This window comes from Lutjanus erythropterus, chromosome 10, assembly GCF_056507025.1.
Source record: "Lutjanus erythropterus isolate fLutEry1 chromosome 10, fLutEry1.hap2, whole genome shotgun sequence".
Classification (NCBI taxonomy): Eukaryota; Metazoa; Chordata; class Actinopteri; order Lutjaniformes; family Lutjanidae; genus Lutjanus; species Lutjanus erythropterus.
The window spans coordinates 38766135-38793690 of NC_139326.1; the positions used below are offsets into that span (position 1 = coordinate 38766135).

The 27556-nt window shown below is 38.2% G+C and overlaps 1 protein-coding gene across 2 annotated transcripts; it reads right to left on the bottom strand.

The window, feature by feature from the left end:
• Positions 1–895: 895 nt before the first annotated feature.
• noxa1 (NADPH oxidase activator 1) lies at positions 896–27353 on the bottom strand. Of its 2 annotated transcripts, none has more exons than XM_084729258.1 (16): positions 27204–27353; positions 23652–23826; positions 22912–22994; positions 20653–20761; positions 16508–16645; positions 15559–15666; positions 14506–14565; positions 14388–14425; positions 14122–14260; positions 12277–12345; positions 9908–9995; positions 8191–8297; positions 4906–5066; positions 4325–4433; positions 1666–1789; positions 896–1534 (listed from the first exon to the last, which is right to left on the bottom strand). In XM_084729258.1, the coding sequence occupies exons 2-16, from the start codon at positions 23823–23825 to the stop codon at positions 1428–1430; spliced, it is 1614 nt and encodes a 537-aa protein (XP_084585384.1). In that variant the 5' UTR covers position 23826; positions 27204–27353; the 3' UTR covers positions 896–1427. The 2 variants fall into 2 exon arrangements, with proteins under 2 accessions (XP_084585384.1, XP_084585385.1); XM_084729259.1 differs by having other exon boundaries at positions 27106–27242.
• Positions 27354–27556: the final 203 nt, after the last annotated feature.

Sequence of the window (27556 nt, forward strand, 5' to 3'; positions counted from 1 at the left end):
TTAAATATTTGAATTTTATAAACCCCAAATATTGAATTAAAAATATTATAGTGTAATAAATAATAAAATCAGGTTCACAGTTAACTGTGGTTTATTCACTGGTTTATTCACGACAGCATTTAGAGCTTAATTACAGTAATTGGATTAAAATGTAAAACTGAACAACTGAACAATGTGGAAAAATCTAAATACCAAGGAACTGTGTCTATTGAAAATTTTCTTAGTGGGATAAGGGGTACCTTTCAGGAATTTGAACTTATGACCTCAGTATTCTTAAAATTCGTCCCTGCTTGCAGTAGACCATAAATGGGCATGTCAGTATTATATTTAGACAGATGTTGGTTAGCTGCATCAAACTGTTTATTTTAATAGAATCTATGAAGTTAAATTTAGGCACTATATGTAAGAATTTTAAAATGTCAAAAAACTCCTGCACAATCTTTTTAATATCTGATAATAATCTAATATCAGGAAAAAGAGTATATTTTTGTATTGTTTGTGTTATATTATTGCTGTCACCTGCTGCCCACTCGCAATTGGTTCATTTTTATCCATGCCAGCTCATGAAATTATATTAACATGTTTTTTACCTGCTACACAACGTTACCTCTGCGTACTTGACCCAGTGCAGGACTGTAAACTGAGCTAACAAGCTAATGGTAGCTACAGTTAGCAGCAGTTATTGGTTACTCTGGTGATATACTGCCCCCTATTTGTTTGGGGTATAAATTCAACAATATGTCAGTTATGTATTGCACCTTTAACAAATGTATGTCAAATTATAGATTTTTTTAAATCACTTTTAACATTTTCTTGCCAAACAGTATCATAAAGATATAAATTAACTTCATTATTAACATTAACATTCCATGTTGTAAAACCATCATGTCAGTCAGTGTATGTAAATAACTTTATTTACAGCTGTAAATAATAAGTTTAGGCTCTTACTAATTTACTGCTATTAAAATCATATCTCTGGCACATGATATTTTTATTTAATCATTAAGAACACATTGAGATCCAGTGAATAGCTTGAGTATCTTCATCTTCATCATTTTCTTCACAGAAAAACCTGAGCACACTTTAAAGTTGACAGACCAGGATCATTACAACCCTATCAATATATTACAGGAACATAATGTTGAAGACATTAAACATAAACATAATAAAATTCAATAAGGTCAGTATAAACCCTCATTTGAATAATATAGCATATAACAAGGACATTAGAGGTACCACAGGATAAAGAAAAGAGGAAAAGTACAGCAGGTTTAATCTAAATGTACTCTTCAGTACCACAGACACAACCTCTACAGCAGCACCACAGTAATATGAGTGCACTGTCTGTCCCTATAGGGGTGTTGTTTAGTTGTTGTGAGGCTGTAAACAGGTTTATTAGACATGACTGCACAGTAACACGCCTGCTTCTATAACTCCAAGCTCTGACTGATGTTGGTGTTCTCCCTGTAGGCGAAGCAGCTGGGGAAGATGCCGATGCTTCCCGCACAGTGTCCCTCCAGCCACTCCTCATTAACTGTGAGACAAAAACATAAAGAGGCAGTGAGGCCCACATCAGAACAGAGAACGAAGCCGTGTGAGAACAGAACACAGTTTATGATTCCACTGACACTTCGTTCAGTCTGAGGTCAACCTGCAGGGCCTCACCTTCGCTCAGGATGTCGATGGTGTCTCCTTCACTGAACTCCAGGTCTTCTGGGCCCTGAGCAGCATAGTCATACAGCGCCACCATCTGGTAGAGCATGGAACGGTTGGCTAGGGGGTCTTCTGTCTGAAGTGTAAAAGCACAGTGATGGGACATTTGTTTAGCACATCTCCTTAAGGAGAAAGATGGAGGCCAGACTACTGCAGAACAACACCAGGGCTATCTTTTATGATGTCATGTCTTTCTAAGACTTTTAGGATTTCAAGTCTCAAAAGAGCCATTTTTGGCCAAAACAAAAAGAAAGAAAAATCTGTCCCGAGCCACTAATTTGTCAGAGATGTTTCCTTTTTTTTCGGATTTGTCATCCATACCAAGCCTCGGGAGACTCAAGACTAGCGGCAAAATTTAGAGGAAAAGGCACAGAATCAGAGATGTAGGCTATGAGGCACATTTTAGTTGACAAAATATGAAAACATTTTTGGTATACACTGTAAAAAGAAAAAAAAAATTAAAGGCAACGTATAATAAAATTCTGATAATAATATATTTTTTGATGTTTTGAGCCTGTCTCAAAGTCTTGTCAAAGTTTTGTAATGTAACAATTTACTTTTCTTCTTAAGATTAACTTGAATCTTTGAATTTTAGAAACCCCTCAAAAAACTGTATTTCAAAAAGTGTATTGCATAACTGAAGTGAGAGTCAATATTGGTTAATAATTTAACATTTTCAGTTGCAACTGTTAAATTCTCAAGCACCCAAATAAGTCACAAGAAAGGCACAATTTTTTAAATACAAAGTTTCTCCAAATTCAAGTTTTTCTAAAGAAGAAAAGTAAATTATCTACACAAAAGATTATAGGTTGGTAAAACTTGTTTGTTTCAAAGCTTGAGAGTTTGAGTTTTGTGAGAGTTTTGTCAACTCTTTATAACTACAGAATCACTTGAAGCCTACAACGATAAAAATTAAAATTAAAATGTTTTAAAAAAGTAAAAATTAAATAACTGTTTTTCATTTCTGTATAGTTTTTTGTCAAAGCCACAGAGAGACACTGGAGAGGGACAAAGTGCTGCATTTCCCTCCGGAACAGTAGGTTGCAGACTTTTTGGATCAAAATGCCGATCTGTCATGAACATATACAAAATGAAAACATCCTTCTTCAACTAATTTAATTGACTCAAGAAAAACTAGTTTGTCATTTTTAGCAGTTTTTATTTGGTTGACCAAAATTGACCATTTTGTGCAAGAAAATGCTGCTTTCCACTGACGAGATCATGATTACCACGTGAGAGAGTGACTCTATTTGAAATAGCAAATAATCAGGAACAGTGACGAGTTCAGATGCGTTGTTTACAGTCAGTACCACCAACATGGCCGACCTCTGAATTGATGGCGTGCCATGAAAACACTCTATATGACTTTTGATTTCTACCCTGTTATTTATATTATTTAAAATGAACACCCCAACAGTTTGTTAAAAAATATATAAATAGTATCCATATGAACATTATTATTATTGTTTTAAAATATGAAACACATAACAATATAATCCTGTGACATGTAATTTTGCCCGCAGCTGTAATGCAAACTATCCTGATACCAATATATGTCCAAGGTGGGAGTAAGTGCAGAGAACCTTAAGGTGATCTTGACGTTGAAAAAACTGGCCACAGAAACAAAAACATTCCTTGTGGTCTCTTCGGCACGGCAAGTATTGTGATTGTATAATAAGGTGGCATAGGGGTCTTTTCAATTTGATTCACTTCCTGCTGAACAGGGGCATGTCTAGATTTGGAATAGGTGAGCCATATGAGGACACAGGCTCAGTGGAAGACCTGGCCAGCAGCGGTGGAAGAAATATGCACAAAATTCTTCAAAGATGATGAGTTAGGAGCATCCAACACTCTGTTACAAGAGTTGGTATCTTTTGAAGACAAATGTTATTCATACGAGTCAACATCAGTTTAATGGTATCCTGAAGTGGACATCGGTGAGGACTAAATGAACTTCAGAGACGCCATCAGCACCAAAGACATTTGGCATTATGTCTAAGGTTAAAGGCATAATATGTAACAATTACCGAAAAACAATACATAGATTCATATGAACACAAACCTTTACAATCATCACATTTGAAGTGTGTGGTGGTGGCTGTAGCTGCAAAGAACTTGTTCTCTGCCTGTATTTCCTCAGTTTTTTCATTATTTGGCTGAGCTCAGGACGTTTCATAAACCCAAAACTTCAGTATCTGACATCCTGTGCGTTTACAAATAGCTCGGGCAAAACCTATGGATTTTCTCTATAAATTACATTTATTTTTTTAATATGTAATTTGCAGCCTAATATCACATTACATAAGCGTTTAATACTTGAAGTTGTAGGCTACACCCTGTAAATTAGTCTGGATTTTGATTGGCTCTCAGTGTTTCTATCATTTATAAAATGGCTCTGAAAGTGATCCCAGCAATATCATTCACCATTTGTGTGGACTCCACCATCCATGATTTTTAAAATGAAATATTAGCATAAGTTATCATTCTTGGTGTGAACGCCTCTTTAAGGTCAAATGAAACCCCACCCAGACACGTCCCTGTAACCTTGCAACTGATGTCTAATATCCATCCTTGATGTGTGTGTAATGCAGCTGTGGGTTTAAATCCTCACCTGGCACCACAGGGTGGCTCTGCCGGCCTCAGCCACCTCCTGCACAGTGTGGCCTGGCTCCTCCTCCCCAACCAGAGGTATCAGCACCCGCGAGCCGTGCTGCTTATGTCTGATGAGAGAGAGGGAGGGCGAGTGGTGAGTGCTGAGGGGGAGTGGTGGCAGGGGAATAGATGGGAAATTGAGGGCATTGTGGGGGCAAACATGGGTAGGAAGAGGATCAAGAAAATAACAACACAGATGATTACGTGCATCGAAGGGAGGCTCTGATGCTTCTTATTTGTTGTTGTCAGCTCCTACTGTCATTTGGACAGCGAGACAAATGAACTGATGGTGTTGTTATCAATCCTTAGATGTCATGTATTGTTTTTTGTGAGGACGCTGTGTTAATCCTATTCTGCTGCTTATTGTTGCTTTCATGGACTCCATTCTTGTCTGCGGAGCTGCAGCCTCAGTGTCTTACATCTCAGAACAGATATTGGACCCACAGGGTGAAGTGGACAAAGAGGAGCATATTTTTAGAAATGAAGCATCACTTGTTGAAATTCAAGGAGACAGAAGTGGGTTGGCAGGCCTGTGGTTACCTGAGGCGCAGCTGAGACGCCGGCTGGCCCAATTTCTGCGCAATTTGTTCCTTCAGTTCATGGTACGGGGTGTCCAGAGGGACAGACAGAGCCACGGTGTACGTGTAGTGGACCTTCACCACCACAGAGCCCACCTCCGCTCCCTGAGCTGAGTCGGCATGCTGGGGACAAGAAACAGAGACATGTCAAAGATAATTCAAAACACAGCTTTGATTAAAACATTAAATATTGATCTGGTCCAGTCAGTGTGAGTCATTTTTAAATGATTATGTAGGAATAATAATACTAGTCCTAGTATTACTAGTGCTAGTATTACTTGTCCCCCTACAATTCTGATTAGTACTTGTAGTACTAATAGGAATAATAATGCTAGAAGTAGCAGTAGTCTGATATTTGGTGCTAGAAGTAACTTTGGATATTTTACTTTTGACAGGGCCTGCACAAATTTTTTTGGGGCCTGAAATTTTCCAACCCTGGTCCACCCCCAATACACACCAGCATACTGTACATGGTACACTGTAAAAATAAATAAATAAATAAAATAAAAAGCTGATACAAATTTCAAGCCAACTTACTGCAATACATTTTTGAATTTTGAGTCTTAATTCTTGAAATAAACTTTTAAAAAAAGTTTGACAACCTGTAATCTCTGGTTGAGATAATTTATTTTTCTTCCTTAGATAAACTTGAATCATACCTGAAAATTAAATGGCTCTAATTGAAAATATCTACTATTTTTCACTTTCAGTTCAATGAGTTAATTCAATAGACTTTTATATACATTTTTTTGTTATTTTTCCCTAAAACTCAAAGATTTAAGTTTATTTACAAAGAAATATAAATTATCTTAACAAAAAACAAGCAGTTGGTAGAACTTTTTCAAAACTAGTTTTTCCAGAAAAGTACTAGATAATAGTTTTAAAAGTATGCTAATTTCCAGATAAACAAAACAATGATGATTACCATAGTTTGCTCTTGTAAAGTGCTAGTCTCGCAATACAACACAATCAGAACTTTTGCTGCCTATCGATCATCTGGGGATTTGTAAATGCAAAGTCGCTGCTTAAATGGCATAGAGTACAGCCGCTAACAAACCTAGTCTCCTTACATTATCTCAGGGACACGCCTTAGCAGAAACACTGCTCTCCTCCTATTCTCCTTAGTGGTAGGAACACAAACTTTGGCATGTCACCACCCCAACTTTACATTCAGCAGTGCAGTTTCTATATATACTATATTGAGGGAAACATGTAAAGACTGACTTGTGAGTCTTGTAGAGTGCAAATACAAAAACTGTGCAAAAAGGGGGGTCCTGGTGGCCTAGGGGTTTAATAGGCACACCATGGAACTGCATTATCCCCAGTTCAAGTCCACCTTTGTCATATGCTTTCTCTCTCTCACAGCTCATTGTCATTCCCATGTCTCTGAGTACAGACGTTTTGTCACGCCCCTCTGTGACTCATGCACATGCACACGGTACTCTATAGCAGCTATAGACTCCTCTCCTCTATCAAAATACAAATAAAACAATATATATTTAAAACAAATATAAATTTATTTTAAATGTTCTTGAACATGATGATAATATTGTCAAAAAAAAGAAAAGAAAGAAAAAACTTAAACTATCAGCCTACAACAATTCACATTTGTAAAAAGCACACCCAGTGTCGTGGGAAAAAAATATGCACAGATTGAGAGATTACAATCTGAGTTTCTCTGTTCTTTGATTTGATAGCTTGTCTGGTCATACATCATGTTAGCACATGCAAGTTCCTCTCTGTTCTCCTTGTGTCTGATGTCAACATGGTGGCCTGGTGAGTAAGTTTCTCATATTACAGCTAAACAGAACACTGAAATATATCTGAGATGAGAAAGAGTGGTATGGTATAGTAGTAAAGAAATCTTGTTGCATATTTGATTAACTGGTTGATTTTACTGGACGAGACACATCTGTGCCACGGTTTTGATCGATCCTCCATGCATAAGCATTTCATCAGCGGAGCATTTTGTCTACCTGATTATGTTGTTTTGCTCAGATTTTGTTGATTGGTCCTCTTTCCTTGCTTTTTGTGCTTCTACCATGGATTAGTAGTCTACATAGTTAAATCATTTTTTTCTTTTGTCTGTTTTTATGATCATGCGTCTGCATGGGTTTTTTTATTTTACTACATTTTTATTCATAAAGTCACTGGGTTTCTGTGTCTGATTTCCAGTAAAAAAGAAACCAGATGCGTATTTGAAATGAATGAAAAGAGCCGTTTCTGGGATGTGGTGCATCACATCTGGTGGAATCATAAGCCTTGAGTTGAATGGCAGTGCTCAGCTGGATCTCGACACAGCTGTGCCTGGTGTTTTTGACAGTCTTATCTCAGTTTCAGGAGAGCAAAAAATGCCAGCCGTCTGGTTATTTCTCATGCTATAACTAAACTGTACACTAAAACACCTTAAGTAGACAAATCACACGTTTGTTTTTGTCTGAGATTCTGCTGCTGCGACCTCTAGTGGCAGTTGATGATCAGGACAAAACAGACCAAACCAAAGTGATGACTAGATGTGCGTTTGTATTGACATTTCAAGAAGTAGTGTGAATGTTGAGTGCATATAATAATGTGTGTGCTGTGTACTGGAGTCCTTGGTTAACATTTCAGTTCCATTAAACTTCATCCACATTAACATCGCTGTGACTAATTCCCTGTGCATGTGTTGCACATCATGGCCCAAGTAAAGTGATTAAATAAGATGTATTTAGCTGCTTTTGTTCTGGATGCAACAGGTTGCCATGGTTAAACCACGGGCTGGAGGATATGAAAAAGCATCATCCTCATCAGTTTGAAGTGAGTAACCTTGACAGAGAGAAAGTGTAATTTCATGGCAGATGTGGAACAGGAAGTCCATTAATTCTTTCACATAAGAATGAATCTTTTCAGGTCACTGTGGCATGCAGACACACAAAAGCATATTTATATTCAAACGCTGACTATCTCTGGCTCCCCGGAGCGTGATAGTGACTTAATCGGGACACATCAGCATTCCCCCTGCTAAGTTCAACCTTACAAAGCAGTTTCTTCACAGGTCCGCACAATCCTGCTATATTTAGATCAGGTAGAAAGAGAAGGATAGTGTGTGTGTGTGTGTGTGTGTGTGTGTGTGTGTGTGTGTGTGTGTGTGTGTGCGTGCGTTTGCGTGTGTGTGCTTCATAAGCTGGATGCGCAACGGAAAGAACTTTGATGTGATTCCACCTTTCAGCCAGCACAGATGAATGTAGCTTATCAGTGGGGATATTACCTGGTCGCTGCCTCTGTTGGCTGTGTACTTGGGAGGCTCTGAGGCAGGCAGCGGTGCGTGGGTGGCTGTAGTGTAGGACGGAGGTGGAGTGTCTGAGGTAAAAGGTACTGCAGGGAAAACACAGTACAGGTACAGTCTGAGCACACGCAGTACAAGTCTAGTGGAGGCTTAGACAGTAGATGTTCTCTGAGTCTGTTGCAACATGCAAATACAAATACAAATACATAAGCAGTTCTAACAAAGCTGCAGCGTTCATCACAAGACCCAGCAGCTTGAACAGGAGCAGTGCTTAAAGGAAAAATTCACACTTTTTTAAGTCAGCCCTCAAAAAATCATGGTTAAGTGTGTGATAATTAGCAAATACCATTTCCATGTAGCTGATGGTAATTACAACACAAAATATTTGAAATTTCTCTGAATTAATCCATAAATTAACCCATGTAGACATACATATATATATATATGGATGTAAAAAGTTTTCGGCTGGTAAGGCAGCCACATCCGCTTCATATCCTAGCTATCTTTTCCAACACTGTTTAGGTGCCAACAAGACCAAATGGGTAAGGAAAAAAACACTCTTTAAATTCCTCATTAAAATTTGTATTCTTATTTCAGTTTGAGAATCCAGTTATTTATTTCTCTTTTCAAACTCCATTTTAACATACATTTTTAAATTCCATTATTTATTCACGAATTCAAGCATAGACTTTTCTATTTTATGTTGCTTTTGTAAATCCTTATTCATTTATGTTAATATTTTGCAGGGCTTTTGTGCACACACACACCTAATGTTAACCACACTGGTGACAGTGATGTCACATGCCTAGTATGAAGTGATAAAAAAAACAAAAATAAAAATGTGAAGTCGAAATTCTGTTTAAAAATGTCTCTTTCACAAAAATGCTGTTTTCTGATGGTTGATGCCACCACCAAGATCAAGAGCTTATAAAAATATAAAAAAGACTGAATGATGCGAGAACAAAATCTTGTTTTTCTGTGTGTGTGTGTGTGTGTGTGTGTGTCTGAAACTATCAGATCTGTTCTTTTTTTGATATATTCCATGTTAACATATTCATACAACTGAATATTCTGTGGGTGTTGAAAAATCAGCAAATTTTGTCAAAAATGCTGGTGCTGGCTGGCAACTTTATTAAAAAACGCTGGAGGGGAAAGAGTTAATATAGCAATTAACAATTAACAAATTTATTAATGCCTAATTTTATTGTACAGATAGTTCTTAACTAATGAATTACTTTTTCTGTGACACATGTGTTCCTCTATATGAATAAAGCTCTATCAAACTAAATCTAATGACAATCTGTCCAGTTGTTGTTCAGATGTTGGGTGGACACACATCCTGTACAGACCCACAATCTGACATCTAGGCCGGGTCATTGTGCTCTTTGGCAATAAGCGACAAAAAGCGTCAGCACTGTACTTCCTCTTTTCAAATTTCAAATTCAATGCATTGAAAAAAATCAAATTCTAGCAATGCCAAAATCACATGTAACTATAGCATCTAGCAAAGACGAAGCTGCAGTGTCAGACAGTGCATGTAAAACATACTGCTGTGGCCCTGGAATGATGTGTCGTAATAGAGGAGCGCTTGCTTGAGGAGATCAGAGGAAAAAAGGTAAAGAGGTCTCCCTCCTTTGAGGCAGGAGGATTTTAGAGAGAGCATAGTAGGAGTTCCAGGAGGAGTGTGATTGATTTTTACCCCGAGGAGGAGCTGCAGAGCTGGACTGGGGCTTCGGGCGAGTTGGTGGTTTGAGTCCTGGCGGGAGGGGGATCCCACTGGGAACCCTCTGTGCAAGAAGACAAAGCAGGAAGGTCAGTGAAACAGCAGTTTATGTTTTTCAAGTGGTGAAAAAGATATAGAATTTTTCTCCCAGCAGGATACTTGTCTTTTGTTGAAAGGAGCGGAGTCATCTTCCGGCTGAAGGGCTTTAAGTATAGTCTTAGAACTTTTGCATGTATTTTCCCTGACACAACAATTTTGCTGCCTGGTCTTGGGGGTAAAGCAGAGATAACACTCTGCTCAGCATGAGACTAATATTGAACAGTCCCTGAGGTGCCGCCATTAAAAAGGTCCAGTCTCTGTTTCCTCTCAGAAGTATATTGGCCGAAGCACACACTGGCCCCCATCATCAACGCTGGGTCGGTTGTGGCATCCAGCAGCCTTCTGGGAGCCAGTATCTCCCAGGAGTCAGGCCTATAATGGGGCCGTCCAACATCAACCTAATCATCAACCTAAATAGCAAAATTGGCCTCTCTCATACAGTGACAATCCACACAGCCCACTTACACTCGGCCCAAATACAGCAATGATTTACGGTCCACAGGTGGTCGAGCTCTAGTAGCCACATATGGCCAATCACATAGTCATATCTCAGCCAACTGCGTGTCCACAGCATGGGAAGTCCCTTGAGTTACTTATTTAAAACTTTGCAGGATTTCCCCCCCCAAAAAACAATACACAGACTCCCAAAATCCCTCTCAATCATCACACACAACCCACCAGAAGTGTGCGGCATCAGCAAGGACCCCAGCCTCCATCTGTACCTTCTTATTTTCTAATCATTTAGCTGTACTTGGGACGGTTTACCAAACCAAAATATCAGAATTTGACTCAACAATCAACTGTCTTCCTGGTGCTTTTACAAACAGCAAATGACAAGTTGTACTTAACCTTTTATATGTTATGTTACGTTACATTTCATTGCGTTGAATGAGGGGGGATGCCATCCTTGTAAGCAAAATGACCAAAATGCATCCTCCCTTTTTAACATGCCACCTCCCACTCCATGTCCTAATACCAGACAGAAGTTAGAATTCTTGACCCCAACCATACTATTTAAAAAAACAGAATCAAAAGAGTCATTCCTGACTGGAATTTGGTTCGCTAGCTGAGCTGCAGGTGAAGAAAAAACAATCAGATACATCCCCTTGATAAACATGTTATGTTACATTACCTCTATCATCTGTAACATTTATCACACTTCTTCAACCCAAACAATTATCTTCTCCTAAACTTAACCAAGCAGTTTACTCGGCCTAAACCTAACCACACTGTTGCTGTTTTACAACATTAACCATGTGTTTAACATGTGGCTTACAGCATGTGACTTACTTAACTTATCCGTTGCGCCAATTTTTTTCCCCAAGATAGCAAACTCATGACCCACCCTACTCTGACTCTGATTAGCTAGTACTTGTTGCCTTTGTTGGTTTGGGTTATTTAAGTTTAGGCATAAGAAGTGAGATTGGGTAGTTTTATGGTAAGCAATCTGGGTCAGCCAGTCAGAGGCAGAACAGGTTGGGTCATGTCTTTGCCATCCTTGGAAAAATATATTGCGTCCAGTATGCTTGTTGCCAACAACCTACTCTGTCATACGTCCTTTTGTAAATTATTGACCATCGACCTGTGATGTCATGTAGGCATGAGGATGTGTGGTGTGTCTTTCCTATTTGTGTTCTTTTCAATTTACAAAAATATTTGACTTGTATACAGACATTGCATGTTGTTAGTCATCGTTATATATTTGTATATACACCCATTCTTTCACCGACATGTATATACAGCATGGGTCTTTAACAGGGGGTCCCTGTGTGGCACCTCTCCATAACAGCTAACTAGTTAGCTACGTATTTTTGAAACATATTGGCCAACTAGCTGTGGCTACCCTGTGATTCCCCCTATATTTATTTGTTCTGTATAGGGGCGATCTCAACTAACATTAGCCATGCTACAACTGCTGCTAACTTAGCAGCTATCAGTAAGCTCAGACAAGAAAAGACCCCAAAATAATAAATGCAATATGTGTAGTAGGGTGTCCCTGCTCCAGCTCTCTATGAGCTAAGGGGTCCATGGCCTGACAATAGCTGAAGACCCCTGACTTTCAGTATATAATAGTTGTGATTATTTGACCTCTCTGTTGTACTTGTTTTTAGCTGTATCTCTATTTCTATTCAGATTGTGTGTAACATTGAGAGCCACTTAAAACCAAAGTCAGATTCCTTATATATGTACACATACTTGGCCAATAAAGCTGATTATGATTATGACTACTTGAACAAATACATAACCTTCTCCTTTTTGCCTTTGGGTGTCTTGACATCAGCAGGTTCCAGCAGGGTCACTGGCAGAAGTCCTCTCTGAAAAATAAAGAAGTAAAAATCAAACACTGACTTGTCACCAGTGTTGGTAGACACCAAATTATCAATATTGTGTCTACAAATGTGGGAGCTTTAACAACCCGAGGAAGAATAACTGCACACAAATTACACATGGTGGGATTCAAATATTAAATATTGATCTACTTGATAAAAACTGCAGAAAACACACAACTAAATAATCAAACTTGGAGGTAATGACAAAAGAGGAATACGTGGCTGAAAGGTAAAAATTAAACTATGCTGATAGGTAGCGTTCAGAAATTGATGAGACAAATAAGTAAATAGTAAGAACAATTAAAAAATTAAAAGCAATAGCAATTACAATCAACAAAATTAGCAATCAAAAAGCAAATTCCAGTATGTGGAGCACAGTAACAGAAAATAGATTTTCCTATTTCTGTATGAATTTTTGGGACCTGTGATGTAAGCCATATCCGTAAGCAGGTACCAATGGCTACCAACTTTTCAAACAGAGCAGGGCTGAGAGTTTTTGTAAAAATCGCTCTATAAATAAATAAACACAAATGTTTATCTCCCCTCATTAATATGACAGGAAAGACAGTCTTTTGATAGACTAGGCAGTGGCATGTTTGAATCATAGTGCTGGGTGATGCCGGGCATCCAACAGTTTTGTGTCGAGCTGGCTGCCTGCCAAACTTAACATCCCAGTAATCCAATATAGAGAGGAAACAGGAGGGAAGGAAAGAAAAACATGATTTCTATGGAAAAATGGTTTGCATGTCAGTATATCAACACAGGCTTTAAAAGAAAGTTTTCCATCAGTTCAAATACCCAAATATTTATAATATTGCACTCTCTTTTATAGTGTTATTAACAGAATGGATTTTAACAGCATAATCAATATTTCTTGCATTTGAAAACAACTCTGATTTTGTATTTTCCCTGTTTAGTATCAATTTTAAGTTACGAAGATGTTTTTGGAGAAGGTTAAACGCTAGCTGTAGATTTAGGGTGGCAGCATTAATAGAGTTTGTACAGGTACAGAGGACAGCGTCATCGGTATAAAATAAGACATTGCAGTTATACAATGAAAAGGGATTTACATTACTAGTGAACAAACCTGGCGAAAGGACTGAACCTTGAGGAACTCGCTGTGTAATGGAGAGAAAGTACCTAACATACTGTGACCTATCAGAGAGGTAAATTTCAAACCAGAACAGCTAAAACCAACAGACAGAAAGAGCAGCACAGTGTTTTTCTCTTATCTATTGCTGAGATAATATTGTTAATAGCTAGAGATTTGGCAGAAATATTGCTATGCTGAGACCTAAAACCAGACTGATATGGGGAAAGCAAGGAATGTGTGGTTAAAAATGATTTCAGCTTATTAACAAGTGACATGAGTATTTTTTGCACATAGGCAGTCTTCCAAACTGTAGGAATGATGGCAGAGATAATGCTAAGATTGAAAACATGAGCTATATAATGAGAAACAAGCTGTGCAGAAGATTTAAGAGCAAATGGTTTTGCTTGTAAGTTCACTTCATGAGGTCATAAGACGTGTGTTCTGCCCCATTTAATCAAAAAAATAGCTTAATGCAGCTTTAAAAATTTTAATCCTTTGTGTAGTTGCATCTAAGATGTTTTAAAGCCTGAGAAGAGAAATTGGGAGTTTTCTCATGACATAGGCACGCACACACACACACACACACACCAACACAACATTTAAATGTCAGTCTATAAGATTCACACTGTGTCTTGGGCTCATTATAGATTCAGCTTCTCTCTCCTCACCTGTCCATCATATATGACAGTTGCCATCCCATCCCTGTCCTCCTCGCCGAATAAAAACACCATGGCGCCTCCTGGCACAGTCAGCTGTCCCTGGCCCCGAGCCATGAAAGGGGTCTTTACACGCATGTAACGAGACTCCCTAACAGGTAATAGAAAGGCATCAGTCATGTAAGAATTATTTACTGGAATTTGTTGTTCAATAGAAATATTACCTTCCCACCTTCTCAGGTTAATAATATTTAAATGTGACTGGGGATAGTACTCACTGAGCTCCATCCATCTTGGGTTCATAGAAACCTGGTCTCTGTGGAGGAGACAGAGTGACAGTTAGCAAATGGAGCAACTGACAACAGTATCTGTCTATCTGATGCTGATGTTTCTAACCTGCAGCCTCAGGGGTTCAAAGCCTCCAAAATCATCATTGGGAATCATGGAGGAAATCACCTGCAAGTAGAGCACCATAAGTTCAATTTAGTTTACTTTCCATGTAAAATATTTGTTGGTGTCTTATTTCAAATGTTGCATACTTTGATGAATGGAGAATTGTTTTGGATGTAACCAAACCATTTGGGTGAAATTTATTAAAGGAAGCACAACTACATTTTTTTCATATCTGATGTGAGCTGTGAGTACACAGTGAAATGTGACTGAAGGTGGGTGACATACCTATGAAAGCCAAGGATTCATTTTAAAAATTGTGTAAAGAAACAATACATGTGTGTTCTGAGTTTGTCACACCTGTTGTTGTGTTTTAACCACCCAACCAAATTTGAATGATTAAAAAAAACACACAAAAAATCACTAATTGTACAAAATAATGCCTCAAAATCATGAAAAAAATTAGAAGTTTTCTCTGCTCTGAAATGTTGGGGGTGGGTCTGCTCCACTGTCTCAGCGTCAAACACCACCATGACCTGAAAACAGATCCACCCAAAAAATCATGAACAACTGTCTACAGTCTACAATTCAGTTCTACAGAGTTTTATTTTCACGTTTTCAGCAACTATTTTCATACATGGATGATGTGTTTAGAAGAAAAACTCTGAATTCCCTTTAAACAGGCTTTAAATGATGTTTTGACCTTAGACATTAGGCCTTACAGTGAGTGAGAATATGCCCCATATAAAAAAATAAGGACTTGAAACTTATCCACAAGACCACAGAATTAGATAATTTGCAAATTTGAACAAAAGGTGATATTTTAGTTCCCATATAATCCTAAACAAATTAAGAGTTAATGAAATTACATACAGCCATAGGACCCTGGGACCTTTAGGGCCTTTGGGGAACTTGGACCCTCCTACCACAGATGTCAGACAGAAATTAAATTTGGCACTATTTTGGTCATTTCATTAGTTTTATAAAGGTGACAAGAATGTGGAGTAAGACCATACCCTCTAACCGTGACACAGCATTGACCATGGGGACACTCCATACCTTTGCTTTACCCAGGAAGTCTCTTTGCTTCAGCTGCTCCACGTCCTGTTTCCTGGGACGAAACACCACCCCCTCGGGCACCAGGAGAGGGTCCAGCACCTCCTCCCTCTGTTAGTTAAGTTAGACAAAATAAATGTCATTGTCATTGAAAAGGAACACTTCTAATGACTTTTCCAGATTTCTCTGTTAAATCATAAAATCATTATTATAAGTCAGAATGTGTGGTTAAACTATAATTTAAGAAAAACCATGAGCAGAGCAACTCATTTCATTTTCAGCACTGGGCTTTTGGTGTCAGCTCAAAGCTGAACAGCCATAGCCTCACCTTTTGCCATGACAATCTACAAAACTGTGACCTTAACTAACCTAAAATATGCCAGTGTGAAACAGGACCAAAAACTGTTTAAGAGTAGTCACAACATTCAAGAATGCTAACATTAGCTTCTGTTCCAACGGACATTCAACCCACAGCTAGCAGAAGTGCAAAGTGAATGTTACACCCCTGAGCTTAAGTTATCCTTGGGTCAACAATGTGTGTGTGAAAAGGAGCTAAGTTATCCCAGAGTTATCTCTTAACAGAAGGCTATCCTTAGCCTGTTAGCCCCAGGCAAAAGGAGCTGTAAGCCACAGGCTAAGGATGCTGTTAGCCCCGGGCTAAGGGAGCTTTCACATGCACATGCAGTTGAATAAAACTGACTTTAGCCTGGGGCTTGGTTACCTTGCTCCAGAGCATGGTGGCCCCAAGATAGCAAGGTTATGCCCTGAGAGTTGACTAAACCCAAGGCTAAAAGGTGCCATGTGAAACAGGGAAAGAGTAATCAGTGCAACATTACAAAGAGGACATTTGGTACATTAAGAGAAAAGTGTGGCAGTGGCAGAAATGCAAACAACAAGCATACATATCATAAGCAGTGCAAGGGCAATGGACTTTGGGCATTGGGACACTCACCGCAATGCTGTCCAAAGCCACTTCTATGTTTCCCCCCCGACCTCCTCCTCCTCTCTCCTGGGATGCCGACAGCAGGACCTCCTTGGCCTGCTCCCACTGGCTCATCCGACAGTACACAGCTGCTGCATTATATAACACCTAGGGGACACATTTCAGTACCACCATTAATATTCATGTTATCTTTACTGCTGTGTGAAATCCTGCTTATAAAGTTTTTACATAATTATTTACCACAATAAACTGTCTGTATGGGTGCCAGTACCAGTGATTCAATGATTACTTCACTAAAATGTCTATATTTCCAAACTTACTTTCAAAAGTCCCATGCAACAAAGTTTTAAGACACTGGGGTATTGAGCTATCTGCAAACACTTTTCTTTTACACAAACTAAAAGGCTGCATTATAATTTGAGTATTCAGCTGTGATTTAAATAGCCAGAGACTTGTGCCAATTTCACAAGTTTTTCCACCTTGAAGCATAACATTGTCAGCGAAATGCAGCAGGATGCATTATTTATCTTTTTTATTGTGTCATACAAACTGTCAAACAACCTTGGTGATGTTTGAGTCCTTTAAGTATATATTCAAGTTCTCCACTTCACTTCATTTCCCACTTAGAGGTAGGACCTTAGTTTGAACCGATTATTCAAAAATGTGTGTTGTTTATTTTGGTTTATAGCCTACTTTTAATTTTTCATAAGGTTAATTTACTTTATTGATCATTTCACCACACAGGGTTGTGTAATGAAATAATAGTTCTAGTTCTCTTTAAGCTACTGGCAGAAACAAAAATACACAGCAAATGGGTGAGTTAATAAATAAATAAATAAAGTCTCTGATTGGTAGGATTATTTATCTTTACTTTAAAATAGAACTAACATTTAGTAATACAGCAAACTTTAAGATACTTTATGAGAAGAACCATAATTATTGTAACCTCTATAAAAATGTATTTGCTTATATCTGTAGGCAGGAACAAGACCTTGGTCTCAGAAGCAGTCCGGTTTCAGTCTCTAGTTTGTTTGTAGTCTGAGCAGTATTGACCAATCACGTTTGAGCAGGCTTTGGTTGCAAACAGTCTGTATGTAGCACAAAAGACGGGGAACACATTGTTCAGATTGCGATCTCATAAATCAATCAGCCAACTCCATTCTCCCATCTCAAGCATAAACCGTATGGCAGTGATACTCAACTTGCAGCCCACGGGCCAAATTTGGCCCCTGGCAGGCAGCTGGTTGGCCCTCCGACTATTTTCTAATTCATAATGAAAATAAATTGTTTTGCACCGTCTTTCACAGGAGGGAGGGTCAGATAATGCCAGTTTTGTTTGTTATTAACAGAGACGGCTGGTCTTTGCATGATGGCCTTTCAGGCTGTGCAAAGTGCAGCAGGATCAGACAGTGGGCTCTGCAGGGGGAGACAACTATTAGCTGAAGAGGAGCAAACGTTGTGAGGATTATTCTGAATGAATGCATATTTCAATCTAAAAGAACTTAAATATGCTCTTCAATCTGTCCCTGGTAGGAGCAGTTGTAGAAATTCTTTGAAATGTTACCAAAGCAACTAAAATGCAGTTGCAGTTTTTGCAAAAGTCAAAGGCAAAGCAAATTGAGTATCCCTGCCATGTGGTCTCAAGTTGCTAATTGGACTGTAAAAAAGGACCAGCACATAGAAAAGGAAGTCTTTGTCCATATATCCATTATCCAGATATCTGCTGTTTGTGTATCTGCTGAGAAACAGGATGTTGGGCTGGCCAACTGATTGTAAACCAGTCAGTTTTTCACCTTGGATATTCACACCAGTTTGGCCGATGTAGTGATCTATAGCCTATTTATTTTTCCCAAACAGCCAGTGTACAGACTGTACAGATATTAGCTGTTAGCTAGCTAGCAATGTCGTCACTTTGTGCTAGTCTTGTATTTCTCTTCTCTCTCTGCTTTATGTTTTTGTCTCACGAATTAGAGACAAAAAGTCTCGGGATAATCAAGAATTTTGTTTGGAAATTTTCTGAAAGCTCAGTTTAAGAGTTACGAGGTGTTTGCTGACGTTTTCAATGGCAGAGGACATGGAAGGTTATTTTTCAGCGGATGGTAAGTTAATATATTAAAATTGTAGTCATAGAGGTTTTCGCAATTTTATAAAATATCTGAGGAAAATGTTGATATTCCAAACAGTTTCATCTTTTCATTATGCCTTTGCATTTCCTGCATTACGTTACTGGTTTGCTAGCTTGCTAAATTGTTAGCCTTGGCAGCGCCTTGACACCAACAGTTTTGCCAGTTTTTGTTGCTGTTGCCTATCGCAGCAGTGTTCTCATGACTTAACCAACAGGACTTGTATTGTTCTTAATTACCTGTATTGCATTGTCTGGATTGTCCTGTGTTGTTCACCTTCCTGCCTTGTAAAATAAATGAATAAACTAGACCTAGCTTAAACACCAGGCATATTGCATACACAACTTCCCATGTCATAACCACAAGTTCACAAGTTCCATTTGAGGGCAACATTCCTGCTCAAGTTGATATGACTCCTGTTGACGTGTCCGTCTTCATTTGTGGCACCCAGGGTGAATTATCACGACTTTCTGCTGATGTTTTGTTCACTCGCACCACCTCTAAAATCTGCTTCAGTCTGAACACACCTTTTGCTTCCACCCAGGATGAAGTCACCACTGAAGAAGCACTGATTTCCAGGAAGCAGGATTTTTTCAGTGAGGTCAAGGACCCATTTCAAGGAAACTTGAAGCTGTCACTAAGTAAAATTACCCACTTTACCACCAATCACGAGTGAACAAATTCTGCAATCTGCAAATCATTACTTCACCTTTGAGCCTCTTCATTATCATCATTATAATTATTATTATTAGCACCATGGTGTCTGCTTGTGTGGAGTCCTGTCAGAACGTTGCTCTCGAATCAGTGCAGCTCACTGGATTCCCTTGACAACCAGCAGAGGTGGGAAGTAACTAAGTACAAATACTTTGTTAGGGTACTGAAGTAGATTTTTCAAGTATCTGTATTTTACTTGAGTATTTATTTTTCTGACTATTTTTCTAACTTTTTTCTTTTACTGCCTACATTTGAACACAAATATCTGTACTTTCTTCTCCGTACATTTTCAAAACAGGCTTGTTACTTTAGTTTTAATGCATTTGAGGGGATAATTGATTGATTTTCACTGCTTTCCAAAAAATCAGGACAGATTTCAAGCTAAATGGATGGGACAACAACACATAGAAAAGAGAATTTCTTGGTGTGCCCATCAGTGGATATCACGCATGACAGACAAGATTAAATAAAAAAGACATAACAATGTGAAAAACGTTAACAATACAAAAAAGACAATAACAAGACAGTAAGATGAAAAAAAGACATAAGACAAAAAAGATGATAATATGACCATAAAATGAAAAAAGATGTAAAAGATGTAACAACACAAAAAGACCTAACAAGACAAAAAAAACAACATAACATACAAAAGCAACCTTAAAAATGTTGATGATGAAGATGAAAAACCAACAAGACCAAAAAAGACACAACACTAAAATCTGCCTACAAAATGTAACAAGATGAAAATGACGTATCAAGATAAAAAAACATGCAACAAGACTAAACAACATGAGAGGGAGAGTGCAGAGAAAGGGTGAGGTTCATGTGTGTTCTTCTGCCACCTCTGACAACCAATGTGGTTGGCATATAGTTTACACAACAAAACTGCATCATTTTCATCATGTCAGAGGTGGATGACTGTGTCTGATGATGTGATATGATTTTTCAAACTGGTCACATTAGCTTTTAAACCCTGAATGTAAGCGTGTTTGCTGCACTGAGCCATAGTTTAGCTGTTACTGCCTGGCTGCAGGCACAGGTGCATTGTCTTATCTGTAGTGTGAGAAATATGTGATGTTGTGTAACCTCGTCAGCCTGCATCAATGAGGCTTTGTTAGCTCCCAGGTGTGTGTGTGACATTTGAACTACACAATGGAGGTGATGATACAGCACAGTTGGCTCTGTTTTCATTCCTCAGTACTGACAGACCTCATGGGATTGGATCTCCTTTATGATGCACTGTAATGTGTCAGAAGAAGCATGCTGAAGGCTGTGTGTGTGTGTGTGTGTGTGTGTGTGTGAGGCTGAATGTCAGACCTGCCAGCTGTACAGTTTGAACCGCAGTCCCAGCTGTCTGTAGTCAATGACCATGTTTCCTCTCATGTGCTTCTGAGCCCAGATACAGTCTGACAGAGCCTCCTCCAGCCTGGACAGACAGACATCACAGACAGACAGACAGACAGGTGGACAGTAATAAATGAAAAACTGCAGAAAGTTTCAAAAAGAAAATGCAGCACCTTGGGCCACAAAAGTGCAAAACGTTGGGGTTTCACAGGGATGTTATGTGTGTGACTTTTTCTGCATCAGGGACAGTAACTTTATGGAGTCTCTGCTGGTTGCCTGGCAACCTCATAGTGATAAAGTGTCCAGGAAGTAACTGGGCCTGTCCAAGAAATTCCACACATTTACATTTACAGTGCAGATAAGAGAGTGGTGTCAATCTTCTCATCTAACTTTTACCACAAAGTCAAATAAGTATATTTCCCAAGATGTCAAATCATTTCTTCATACATCTGTCCAACTGAAGTCATCTGAATTTTTTTTTTTTAGCAATTCCTCCTGACATAAACATAAACATAAGACCAACCCATCTCTTATCTCTTTCAGCAGGAATTACGAGGTATTATTGAAGTTTTATTCATGTTACGTTTAGTCATGTGCACCAACTTCCTTTCAATGTATCCATGTTTTCCTGGAAGTTATAGCAACTACCAGCTAGCTAGTTCCAGCTAGCACAAACTGCACCCTTATCTTGAATAAATTTTGGATTTCTCTGCATTTGTTAAATATTTGGAATAATGTAAGTATATATACTATATTACATATGTATAGCATTTTTCAACAATGAAATGTTACATATTACACCTTTAAGAAAGTAACAATAGCATTTTATGTGATGACAAGAATGAAAGTGTATGATGGAAAATTTTGTGGCCATGCTGAATTTGCAGAGAACATTTGATACAGTTGATCACAGCATTTTATTAATGAAATTAAGAGCCATGGGTTTCAGTGGGCTGACCTATCAAATCATATGCAAATGTGTGAAGATTCATGGCATGTGGAGTTCCACAGGGTAGTGTCCTGGGACCTCTATTCTTTTGATTCTAAATAAATGAAGCAGCCACCTCATACAGTCTTTTTTTATGTGCTGATGATTCTGTTTTAATGGTAGTATATAAACAGAAAACTCACAATGAGGAACCTAAGGAACTAAGTGGATAGTTAAAAGATAACACATCATTTCTACACTTGGGACAGACTGAACCCATCATTTTTGGTTCTAAAATTAAATTAGCAAGGTCGCTAGGTTTGAAGGCAAGTTGGAGACTTCCATATGACTGAAAGATCTGAATTATCTTGTTTGCATGTTGGACAAGTTTTTATCAGGTGAAAACACATAAATTCCCTCATTAACATAACTCAGAGAGGTTTCTTTCTATAACCCGACTCTTTTCTCACTAGCTCATGAAGTCATTTTGATTATGCTGCCATCTCCTGGTACACTGGATTACCACAACGCCTCAGCAAAACTGCAAAAGGATCAAAATAAATTGACAAGCTTTACTTTAAAAAGCCATCCACACACACATCTTGATCATGCACACAAAAAGAACCACGAATATTAAGATGCTGCTCACTTGCAAAACTGTTAATAATATGGTACCAAAGTACTTCATTATTTCTCACTTTAAAGAGACAATCATAGCTGTTTTACAAGAGGGAACATGACAGACTTCATACCTTTTCAATTAGCCTAAGGGGTAAAAACCCATTTCAGTTCAGCAGTGCAGGGGAATAATCTGCCCACCAGTCTGAAATTGAGCACTTCACAGAGCACGCTTATCGCTATAAAGAAATTGATATGCGAATAAATATGCAATTTTAATTCATAGCTGACTAAGAAATCAAGAGTATGCTGACATAGTTACCCTGGTGCCTGCTATATATTCATATGTTGATAGTATTGTCTTACGAGAGGACAAAAATGAAAATAAGCCTTCTGGCTTTATTCTGTTTTCATCCTCTGTGTGTAATGTATGTAATGACTGCAGTGTGGTGATATATATGTTTTATTAACAAGCTTTGATTAAATTAATTTATTCATGTATTCAATATGCAGCTTTTACTGAACAGTGGCTACATGTGGGATCTACACAGGAGGACAGTGCACTGATTTTTCTGTTATTATTATTATGTCTCAGTGTGTGTTTCAGTTTTCCAGAGTGACGTCATTTGCCTTTAATGTGATGTAGACTGTGAAGTCAGCATTTGGGAGAGGGTGCTGCCTCCTACCTGTCAATCTGCATCATCACTGCTGCTCTTTGGAAAAAACCAACAGCAAGGCGTTCATCCTTGGCAATGGTGAGGTCTAAAGCCTGGACATCACAGAGAGGAAAGGACACAAATAGATGTAAGTATGACAACATGCTTTCTTTTTTTCTTTTCTTTGTTACAGTGTAAGTATTCAGCAGAGGTAGTATTCAGACTGATGTACTGTGTAAAATACCTGATAGAGTTTTACTGTCTAAGACAGCCGCTATTGAGGCTAAGGTTTTGGTTTGGGACTCTTGATTTGTCATTTTAGCTTTTTAATTCATCAGCAAGCTAGTCTACTATTTCCTCTTTGAGCACTTAACTTCTGAAAAACAACAGGACTCCGGAGCTATAAATCTTAACAATTTTAGTATCAGTTCATCAAAGTGGTCTTCCTAAATTAAAGAGCTCTAGCAAACATCATGTTGGAGTTGTTTTTCTGATGAATTGCTGGTAACTAATCATATAAATAATAAGTAAATAATTTATTAACCGTTTATAAAACCATTCCATCATTTATAGCTTATAAACTCTTACCAGATGATGTAACAGCAACTTTATGAGTTGTAATAAAAGTTATAATTACAATTTGAGTCAGTTCAAAGTATTGACAGGAACTTCAGTGCCCCTGCCCTTTACCCTCCAACACACACACACACACACACACACACACACACACACACACACACACACACACACACACACACACATACACAGACCTTGAGGGCCAGGTCCAGCTGTCCCAGAGACAGGTGAGCTGAGGCGGTGTTGAACAGAGTGCGAGACGTTGGTTCACTGATCTGCTCCAGTTTGGCCAGAGCTCCCTGCCAGTCCCTGTTGTCCACCGCCTGCACCGCCTCGTCCCACAACTGCAGTAACTCAGTGTAAAGCATCCTGGACAGCGGGGACAAAAAATAAAGAATAGCAAATACAACAGAGAAGGTTGTTTTTTGCTTACGCTTTTTGGAGAGTTGTTCTAAATCAGGGAAGATGAAATGATTTTCATTTTTGGGCCTGTACTTATTTAAGTGAAAGATCCTTCATCTCTTAAGTTATTCATCAAATTTCTTGTGACTCAAAATGCAGTTTAAATGAAGAGAGCTTCAGAGGTCCTTGAAATGGTTTCAGAGTAGATCCTAGATTAATGTTATACAGGAACAAAGGAGAGCTCAGAGCTTGTTTAGAGTACAAAATATCATCGGTTTTGATAAATAATACATTAGCTGAAGCAATATGTGTCATTCAGATAGTTTAACTGTCATTTCCGTTCGATTTGAACATCTGATAGAATGTTACAACACTTTTTTTACACAATCTGTAATGCAAAAGACAAGACTAAACCTGCACAGATTGTTATCACTTTCCAAGTGTCTGCACTTGGCAGTTAGTTTTCTTTATTATATGATTTTTCCTGCTCCAGTTTAGCTTTCTTTCTACTTTGCCTGGCAAAAAAGTCACAGTCTATTAACCTAATATTTCATTTCCTTTAGCTTTGATTACAGCATGCATTCACTATGGCATCATTTGATAAGCTTATGCAATGTGACAACATTTATTTCTGTTCAGAGTTGCATTAATTTTTCTCCATGATCTTGTATTGATGATGGGAGAGTCAGACCGCTGAGTAAAGTCTTCTCCAGCACATCCCAAAGATTCTCAGTGGGGTTCAGGTCTGGACTCTGTGGTGGACAATCCATGTGTGAAAATGATGTCTCATGCTCCCTGAACCACTCTTTCACTATTTGAGCTCCATGAATCCTGACATTGTCATCTTGGAATCAGGGAAGAAAAAAATCCATTGATGTAAAAACCTGCTCATTCAGTATATTCAGGTAGTGAGCTGAACTCATTTTTTGGACTCATAATGTTGCTGAACCTCGACCTGAGCAACTGAAGCAACCCCAGATCATAACACTGACCCCACAGGTCTGTACTGTAGGCACTAGGCATGATGGGAGCATCACTTCATCCACCTCTCTTCTTACCCTGATGCCCCCATCACTCTGGAACAGGGTAAATCTGGACTCATCAGACCACATGATTTTTTTCCATTGATCCACAGTCCAATCTTTATGCTCTCTAGTAAACTGAAGCCTTTTTTTCTGATGATCCTCACTGATAAGTGGTTTTCTTAAGGCTACACAGCTGTTTAGTCTCAATCCCTTGAGTTCTCTTCACATTGTGTGTGGAAATGTTCTTACTTTCACTATTAAACACAGCTGTGAGTTCTACTGTTGATTTTTTATGATTTGATTTCACCAAACATTTAAGTGATCTCTGATCAGGATAATTCAAGATTATTTTCTGACCACATTTCTTCCTTGAAGATGAAGGTTCACCACTATTCTTCCAGGTTTTAATAATGTGTTGGACAGTTCTTAACTCAGTTTTAGAAGCTTCATCAATCTCCTTAGTTGTTTTCTTTGCTTGATGCAGGTCAATAATTTGACTCTTCTGAAACAGAGTAACATCTTTTCCTCGACCACAGGATATGTCTTCTGACATGGTTGTTTAAGAAATGAGAAGCTGCTCACTGCATCAGTTAGAGTTCAATAACTTGTTACCAGCTGAAACATATTAATCACTGCAGTCATTATCCAGTGGAAGGATCTGACCTTTTGCTTAATTAAATCCAGGTGGTGACTGTTTTCTGACCAGGCAGTGTATTTCCACTTCAGCCAATCATCCCTATCTACTTTATATATTAATACAGTATGTAATAAAAGAAGAAGAAGAAATTTGAAATTCTAGTTCATGTAAGGGTACCACATTAGGCTGATGGACACAGGTGTAGAGAAAATACAAATTATTTAAAAAAGTGGAATGTTCAAATCTCACTAGTGTGGGAGTATGTTTTCAGTCTCACTGTAGCAATAATTATCTCTCAGAACTGGTGTGTAGCAGATAAAATTAATCAGAAAATGAGTGGTGGAAGAGCGATTCAGCATGCATTAATCACATGTGAGCATAAGTACCATTTAAATAATCTTTTGTGGTTGTAGTTTATCACTGTTTCATGTTGTATGTTTTTATGAAATGTTTAATCTGCATCACAGCTACTGCGATCTAATAAACATGGTGGAGTAAAACTACATTATTTCCCTCTGAAAGGTTCAGGAGATGTAAATTGCCCTACAAAGACAAACCGAAGTAATCACAATTTTGGTTAAATTTCAGTTATGACTGAAATTTAACTTTTTTTACGTCTGTTTCATCTTGTGACAAATTATCTAAATTTAGTCTTGCTCTGTCTCAGAGAAAAAAAAATGATATAAAAACTACAGTAGCTACAAAATCTAACCAACAATCAATGCAAACTGCAGTAAGTAAATCCTTTATTCTAGCAAATTTCAGAACAATTCAAAGAAGGGAACCTTTCTCTCATCTGTGTATTATCAGATAACCTGATCACTGTAGATAGAAATAATGATTTCATAATGTAATCAGAGATTTAGACTTTTTCAGGAAGAAGACATTTAGATTGTAGTTACTGCACTTTACGTCTGCAGAACCATTATATCTGTTTGAGGTCATACAAAGACAGTGTGCAGTGTCTGCATTTTGGGGTCATAAGTAGTCATGATGTTTAAGTCATTAAAATTACTTAAAGAATACACATTTAATAAGCAAATAACCTCTCTAGTTTTCTCATTGTTCTCATATACTGTGGTTTAAATTTACACCAATGACAATACTGTACAATAATAAGTACAAGTATCTCAAAATTGATCACTACAGAACATAATTAAATGTAATTAGTAACTTTGCACCAGTGCAGGAAAGATTATTTAACCATTTTGCTGCTGTAGACACATGCATATAGATGATTATCAAATATAAATTAAAATAAAGTGAGTGAAGGGGTGAAACAGAGTTATATGTCTTAGTGTTAATTAAAATTAAGTTTAACAAATTAGGAAAAAATCCTCAAAGAAAGAAGATAAGAGAGAGATGGGGGATGATGAGAAGTAAGGTAGAGTGAAGGAAATGTAGGCTGATTAAAGACAAATACATGCACACACTGTAACACCAAGCCTTCTCTGTTATCTCTCTAAAATTAATAACAATGTGAAAAACTATTTCAAAATGAAATGAAAAAGAAGAGCTATGAGAAACTGTGCTTATGTTAATCAGTAACATTTTGCACAATTTTCCTGGAATACTTCCTTGTACCTGACCCAGCAGTGTCTATCTGCACGTTGTTCACTTCACTCCACACAAGCTGAATAGTCTATCAGAGAAACTCGATCAATCCTCCACACTCACAGTACCTTCTGCTCCTGAATGAGAGTTCAGTCGGTGTCCAGCTGTGCCTCGGTGCCTGCTGCCCTCCACACTGTGCTGACAGGGAAGTGACAGAGAGTGAAACCAGCCTCCTCAGGAGGAGTCTCCACCCTGCTGCTGCTACAAGGAAGTCCTCCATCCACATTCCCCAGACTGGACCCACGCCGGGAAACAGGCCCTGTTTCACCTGTCAGCGAGGCACGTACAACACACATGAGTCACACAGTGTTCAATTAAACCTGTTTGACCTGATAACATCATAGCCAAGATTTCATCTGTGTTCAAACTAGTTTTGGGTGGTTGTTTATATATACAGTATATATCTCTATCTATCTATCTA

Bases quoted from the DNA above. Each gene is read 5' to 3' on its own strand.
- noxa1 (XM_084729258.1), bottom strand. From the start codon at position 23,825: ATGCTTTACACTGAGTTACTGCAGTTGTGGGACGAGGCGGTGCAGGCG. The intron at 22,995-23,651 runs GTCTGTGTATGT...TGTGATGTCCAG, and splicing joins AGCTGGACCTGGCCCTCAAG to GCTTTAGACCTCACCATTGC. The intron at 14,426-14,505 runs GTTAGAAACATC...TCTCCTCCACAG, and splicing joins TTGAACCCCTGAGGCTGCAG to AGACCAGGTTTCTATGAACC.